This window comes from Octopus bimaculoides, chromosome 10 (genome assembly GCF_001194135.2).
Source record: "Octopus bimaculoides isolate UCB-OBI-ISO-001 chromosome 10, ASM119413v2, whole genome shotgun sequence".
In the NCBI taxonomy this organism is placed as follows: domain Eukaryota; kingdom Metazoa; phylum Mollusca; class Cephalopoda; order Octopoda; family Octopodidae; genus Octopus; species Octopus bimaculoides.
In genome coordinates this window covers 92062788-92069907 of record NC_068990.1, presented here as the reverse complement: position 1 = coordinate 92069907, position 7120 = coordinate 92062788, and the positions used below count along the sequence as shown (strand labels likewise).

At 39.1% G+C, this 7120-nt stretch overlaps 1 protein-coding gene across 1 annotated transcript in view; it reads left to right on the top strand.

Moving 5' to 3' along the window:
• The window catches only part of LOC106876276 (cytosolic carboxypeptidase-like protein 5), a 34220-nt gene that overhangs the window by 23167 nt on the left and 3933 nt on the right, over positions 1-7120 (top strand). Inside the window, exons 10-13 of the mRNA XM_014924769.2 lie at positions 497-582; positions 669-805; positions 1523-1815; positions 2670-2998. Of these exons, the coding sequence (XP_014780255.1) occupies positions 497-582; positions 669-805; positions 1523-1815; positions 2670-2998 (845 nt within the window). The remainder of the gene's footprint in view (positions 1-496; positions 583-668; positions 806-1522; positions 1816-2669; positions 2999-7120) is intronic.

The following is a 7120-nucleotide window of genomic DNA, read 5'->3' as shown; positions in this document are numbered from 1 at the left end:
AAACAAGAATTGGTGAATAAACTTCCTAATATTCTATCATAGGCTGACCAAGACACTCTTATCGAATGTGACCAAGTGAAGTTTATTTTTCAGGAGAGTCTCATTTGTGGTCCACACACTTCTTCCATCAGTATTGCAGTGTTTGGTTCCCATTTTTTGTTTTTAAAACACTGTTTTAACAACAGAGACATTAATCTCTTTTCTCTTCATTTAGCTAGCCACATACCCTTCTCCACTTAGCACTTAGCCACATACCCTTCTCCTTACTGTATCTCACCTCCCAGATCCCACACTTGACATTTCTTACAATCCTTCTTTCCTAGAACAGAAGCTCCTTAGAATTCCATCCTTGTAATTCTTTCCCTGCAGACACAGAACCACGGAAATTCAAACTAAACCCCACCTACACCAGTACCATAGTCTGAGAGGCAGACTCTCCTCCATTCACTAACTTATAAAAAATAATGACATCTTATCTATAAATTCTCATCTTTAGAATCCTATAGATCTCCTTATGTCTGATGGCAGCAGTTCTTTCTTTCAATATCCATGGAAACAAGTTTTCTACTTGATCTTTTTTTGGTTTGATATATTTATATTTATCTGTTTTTCTTTTTGCTTGTCTTCTTTGCTACATTTTAGACTTACATGATTTCTCTCTTTTTCAGCTTTTCTCATTTCTCCTCTTCACGTAACAAAATCAACTCTAATGACAGTATTTTATTAAACTCACTCTCAACAACATCAGAAACAGTTTCAAAAAATCTCAACTCTGGCAAGAAAGAACTGCGTCCATTAAAAGATGGTAGGATTTCTCTTGCTTTTTTTTTCTTGGTCCCCTCCCTCAGTTAATTCCACAAGTTACAGGAAAACACTGGGTTAATCGGTGTGATTTGGTCCACTGGAAAATCTATTCTACTGAGTAACTTTTTTGATACTCACTCACCTGTGACTGCCTTTGGTTTGTCCTTCCATACCTACTCACCTGTGATTGCCTCTGGTCCACCCCTTCATTCAACTAAGACAAGTCACTTCTTAACCACTCAGCTGTGTGTCTGTCATCATCATCATCATCATCATCATCGTTTAACGTCCATTTTCCATGCTGGCATGGGTTAGATGGCTTGACTGGAACTGGTGAGATGGAAAGCTGTACCAGGTTCCAGTCTGAATTTGGATTGGTTTCTGCAGCTGGATGTCCTTTTTAATGCCAACCACTCTAAGAACGTAGTGGGTGCCTCTTGCATGTCACATGGGTGCTTTTATGTGTCACTGGCACGTGTTCTTGTATGGAAACCGAATCAAACTGTTTTAATATAGTACACACACACACACACATATATATATTGTGTGCATGTGTTTGTTTGTGTATATGTGTAGTATACATATATGTATGTGTATATATGTGCGTGTATACACACACATACAGAGGTATAGTCGAACTGAAATTCGAATTTATTCACGAATTTATTGACGACTGAAATTGTAGTAATATCTCGTGTTCGTTTCTTCCTCCTTCCAGTTTCTTCCCGGTTAACATCTTGTTCCCGAAAATGCAATGTAGCAAACAACAAAAAGGAAGAAGAGTCTACGACATCTGAAACCAAAGTTTCAGGTTCTTTCACTCTTCCCAACAGCACTGAGTCACCAAGTTTGGCTAGTCTGAGAAGTACACGGCTTCAGCACAACAAAATTAACCCCATTAGTTACAATGTGTGTTCTGAAAGTGTTCCAAAGCACACCACTAGGCTTACATCTCGGAATAAACCCATTGACTCTAAACTTCAGAGAGCAAAGTCAGATATCTCCAAAAACGTAAGTATTATAATTTCAAAAATGTGTTTCTAAGCCCCTTGGCACACACACACAGAAATTACTGCTTCAAATTGAAATTGCTCCTCTTTCTGTCTTACAAGTTACTTTGGTGACCCCACAAGTGTAAGGTGGCATGAAAGAAAGCACCCAGCACCTACTGTAAAGTGGTTGGTGTTAGGAAGAGCATCCAGTTATAGCAACCATGCCAAAACTGATATTAGGGTTTGACACAGCCTTGCAGTTCGGTGAATCCTGTTAAGCTATTCAACCCAAGACAACACGGAAATCATCATCACCATCGTCGTCATTGTTGTTTAATGTCCACTTTCCATGCTGGCATGGGTTGGACGGCTTGACTGAGGACTGGCGAGCCAGAAGGCTGCACCAGGCTCTGATCTGATCTGGCAAAGTTTCTACAGCTGGATGCCCTTCCTAATACCAACCACTCCGGGAGTGTAATGCATGCTTTTTACATGCCACCGGCATGAGTGCCAGTTAGGCGGCACTGGCAATGATAACACTTGAATGGTGCTTATAGGTATTAATTATTAAAATTATAATTAAGAGTATCTAAGAGATACCATCATGCCAGAGATAGCAATTAAAACTTGACTCTAAAACCACCTCATCTATTCATACAGTGTCAGGTGAAAAGATAAATAAACTTGGAAAAAATTTTTGAATAATAATCTTTTGCTGGTTTATTTGTCTGTTTGTCTTTTCACCTGGTTCTGTATGAATATATGAAGTGGTTTTAGAGTCTTTACTGCTGTCTATTTTTCTATAGAGAAAATTTAATTTTTTACTTTAGATTTGTCTTGATTACTTGAGTGTCAATTTTTTTCTGTTCCCAGTCTTCAATTTCACCTGCCATCTTCTCCAAACCAGTCAAAAGTAACTCCCTATATGACAAGAAAGATGCGGTTAAAACTGGCTTAAGCCGATCTGTGTCCAGTGGTAATGATAAGCAACGTTCATTGCTTCATTTAAATCATAACCACACATGGTCAGCCGAAGGTTCGTTTCATAATAGCAAGTTAATGTTTAAATCAAGACGGCACATGTCTTCTTCGACATCAATGCAGAGAAAGAAGAGTGAACTAGTAAGAGGTGAAGGTTCACTATCAAGTGTCCATTTGAAATCAAAGGAGTTTTCATCTGAAGCCACTAATGATGTTCAAAGGTAATTCATTAATTTATTCTCTTCTGCTAATTAGTGCCCCTCTTCATTCTGTTAACACTGACCATGATGGGATCTGTCTTTCATTGGTCATCTCTTAGTTTGATCATTCTTCATCATTGTCAGAAGTCTTGTATTTCAGTGTGGAATTTGTTGTTTGACCCCAGGTCAGTTAGCATAAAGCCACCTCCCACTCTCTCAAATACACACTCATTCAATCATGGGGTCTGTTTTCTTTTCCTTTCTTGACCACTTCACAAGTGCTGGTGTCACGAGAAAAAGTGCCCTGTACACTCTGTAAAGGGGTTGGCATCAGGAAGAGCATCCAGCTCTTTGAATGTGGGGTCTTATGGAAGCGATGCCAAGAATGGATGAGGCATTGCCTAATCAAGACATTTAGTCACTATGGCAGATCAGTAAGGCAGTGAGCTGGCAGAATTGTTAGCACGCTGGGCAAAATGCTTAGCGGTATTTCGTCTGTCTTTTTACGTTCTGAGTTCAAATTCCACAGAGGTCGACTTTACCTTTCATCCTTTTGGGGTCGATAAATTAAGTACCAGTTGCGTACTGTGGTTGATCTAATCGACTGGGCCCCTCCTCCAAAAATTTGTGCCTTGTGCCTAGAGAAAAGAATATGGCAGATCAGTAGTTCTGGTAATTGGTAATGCCCCCATCTCATTCTGAAATGGAGCAAGTTCATAATGAAGATCAGTTTTCAATGTGTAAAGTTTAACAAATGGTGCCCTGCAGTCCTGTGTTCAATCCAATTGAACCAATTTGGTGAATAGTGGAAAGTTATGTCAAACAAGAATTGGTGAATAAACTTCCTAATATTCTATCAGTAACACTGAGTGGATTGATGATTAAGGAGCTTAAGCTAAGAGCACTTGAACAACTGGCTGTTGAAGCAATGGAACAAATAATTCCATGCTCAAATGTGGTTGATGCATTGAATCTCAGTGATGTGGTAAAATCAGAGCTAAGCCGTGACCCTTTGAAATCACTTCAGGTTTAAAAAGCATTTACATTTTTATATTATGTAGAGGTAACAGGTTTCTTATAAATGTCTTTATGCGTCTACAAACTTTTTATGAATGCTTAAATTAATATACAGATTAACTCTTTTATAAACACTTTCTTGATGTTTATATATATAAATAGCAGTTGTTTCTTTATTAACATATATATAAAGCAGGTTATTTTTACATAAAGAGCAGGATTTTCATAAACACTCTGTATAGGGACCCTTTCATAAACACCTACGCTGTATGTTTGCAACATTTTCTCTTTTTAAGATTTGTATTTTGAAATTTAATGGCTGTGTTATAGATTGCATATTTAACTGTTCCAATGTCTAAAATTTCATTTCTAACCAACTTCTCTTGTTCCACAGACTCGTTTAGTGAATAGCATCAACATGTGAGATAATGAAGCACTTGGTCTCAACACTTGTATCATCTTTTTAACACGACACTCCTATTATGGCTACCACTTCCAGTTAAGGTTTAGAGGTTGTTCTCCAGATTTCTCTTTCCTCCTCCTCTTCCTCCCCCTACTCGCAGCACATTCGAAATGACTGTTGTACATCTTTATTGTATTTCTGTCTGCTGTTAGTTCCGCTCATTCTGTAGCCTCAGCCTCCTCCCTTCATTGTGTGTGTAGCTTTGTCTTCTTCGATTTGTACCAACTGCAGCCCTACCTACCTACCTACCTACCTACCTGGTTGTTTTCGTTTCACTTACCTCTGATTATTGTGGTTGTCTCTGCTAAATTTTGTCATCATTTTTTTTTTTCAGCTTTGCACATTCCCCCCCTCTCTGTGTTGTGTCATTTAGAATTTAATAATTGTGTTTAATTATTACACCATATATTAGATGTTGGGATGGCTGTGTGGTTAAGAAGCTTGCTTCACAGTCATGTGGCCTTGAGTTCAATCCCACTGTATGGCACCTTGGGCAAGTGTCTTCTACTTTAGCCTAGGGCTGGCCAAAGCCTTGTCTGTGTATTTGGTCAATGGAAACTAAAAGCAGTGTGTGCGCATGTGTATCAACCCTTGTCTTCACATCATGTGAGGGTTGTAAACTAGCATCGTGACCATATAAGCTGTGTTGTTCATTTTCAGTCTTTCACTGGCACATAAAAAGCACCATTTGAGCATGGTTGATACCAGTGCTGCCTGACTGGCTCCCAAGCCGGTGGCATGTAAAAAGCACCTATTACACTCCCGGAGTGGTTGGTGATAGGAATGGCATCCAGCTGTAGAAACTTTGCCAGATCAGATTGGAGCCAGATGCAGCCTTCTGGCTTGCCAGTCTTCAGTCAAACCATCCAACCCATGCCAGCATGGAAAGCGGACGTTAAACGATGACAATGATGATGATGATGATGATAAACATTCTTGGCCATGGACAAACATTGCCTTAGGTAAAGGTTGGCAACTGGAAGGGCACCTGGCTATAGAAGAACCTGCCTCAAAAAATTCCATCTGACCTGTGCAAGCATGGAAAGTGGTCGTTAAACGATAATGATATTAATTTCTAGATACTAATTGCTTCACTATATTCTATTTTATTTACTTTGTGGATTTTTTTTTCTGAATATTTTCATGTTTTTTTTTGTTTTTTTTTACATGGATTATTTTGTTCTCCGTCATGTTTGATCTAGAATTAACTTCCATTTCAACTATAATTTCTCAAATTATACTCTGCTGAAACACTCTAAACGACCCCTTTCCCCAAGGTGTTCACCACACTTATTCTGATTAAGTTTTAGTTTGTACTTAATCCTGGCTTCACAAATTCCTCCCCATTCAGTTCCCATTGACCCAAGGGTAGCTACATATATCACACAACAAAACATGTCAGTTAATTATTTCTAGCCATGTTCTAAAATAACAGGTTGCAACTATAAGCCACTAACGAGAACACCTGGAGGTTAATTACAACCTAGACTTCTTGATATGTTGCACACACGTTGTAAACAGAAAATGCTCACACTTCATAAGAATGATGTTGTTTGTTTCCCATCCTCCATGTAACCCTGTCTGAGTTGTTGATTGTTTGAGAGACTGGGGTGGGGGGTTATTTCTTTGCTTTGAAACAGGTGAAGGTTGGGGTCAGGAAGACTTTGCCCCAATGTAGTCATGTCTGACCCATCCAAGCAGGGAAAGTAGATACTAAAACAATTATAATGATAATTAATTTTTTCATATTTTGGTGCAGGAGTGGCTGTGTGGTAAGTAACTTGCTTACCAACCACATGGTTCCGGGTTCAGCCCCACTGCGTGGCACCTTGGGCAAGTGTCCTCTACTATAGCCTTAGGCCGACCAAAGCCTTGTGAGTGGATTTGGCAGACGGAAACTGAAAGAAGCCCATCGTATATATATATATATATATATATATATATATGTGTGTATGTATGTGTTTGTCTGTCTGTGTTTGTCCCCCCAGCATCGCTTGACAACCGATGCTGGTGTGTTTACATCCCCGTAACTAAGCAGTCCGGCCAAAAGAGACTGGTACAATAAGTACTAGGCTTACAAAGAATAAGTCCTGGGGTTGATTGCTTGATTAAAGGCGGTGCTCCAGGATGGCCGCAGTCAAATGACTGAAACAAATAAAAAAACTATCCACTCATTGAATTAGCATGCAATATGGCTGAGTATTCCTCTGAGACATCTACCATTAATATAATTCTTAGGATGAATCAACATGACACTGTGTAATATTACAGTAACCCCTAAGCAGGCTTCTACTCAGTTTCCACCATCCACACTCTCGGGTCAACCCAAGACATTTGTCCCGCAGTGGGACTGAACCTGGGACTTTAAGGCTGTGAAGCAAGCTTCTTAATCACTCATCCATGCTTGCATCACTGTGTGTGTGTAATAATACATTCTGCATTAAATATATTAACACTAACACAGCTCTGTGTATTTGCGTATGTGTACATATATGTGTGTGTGAGTCTATATGTGTGTATATATATATATATATATGTGTGTGTGTGTGTATATATATATGTGTGTGTGTGTGTGTGTGTATGTCATCATCATCATCATCATCATCGTTTAACGTCCGCCTTCCAGTTAATCGAAGGGGAGGGAGAATATATATATATATATA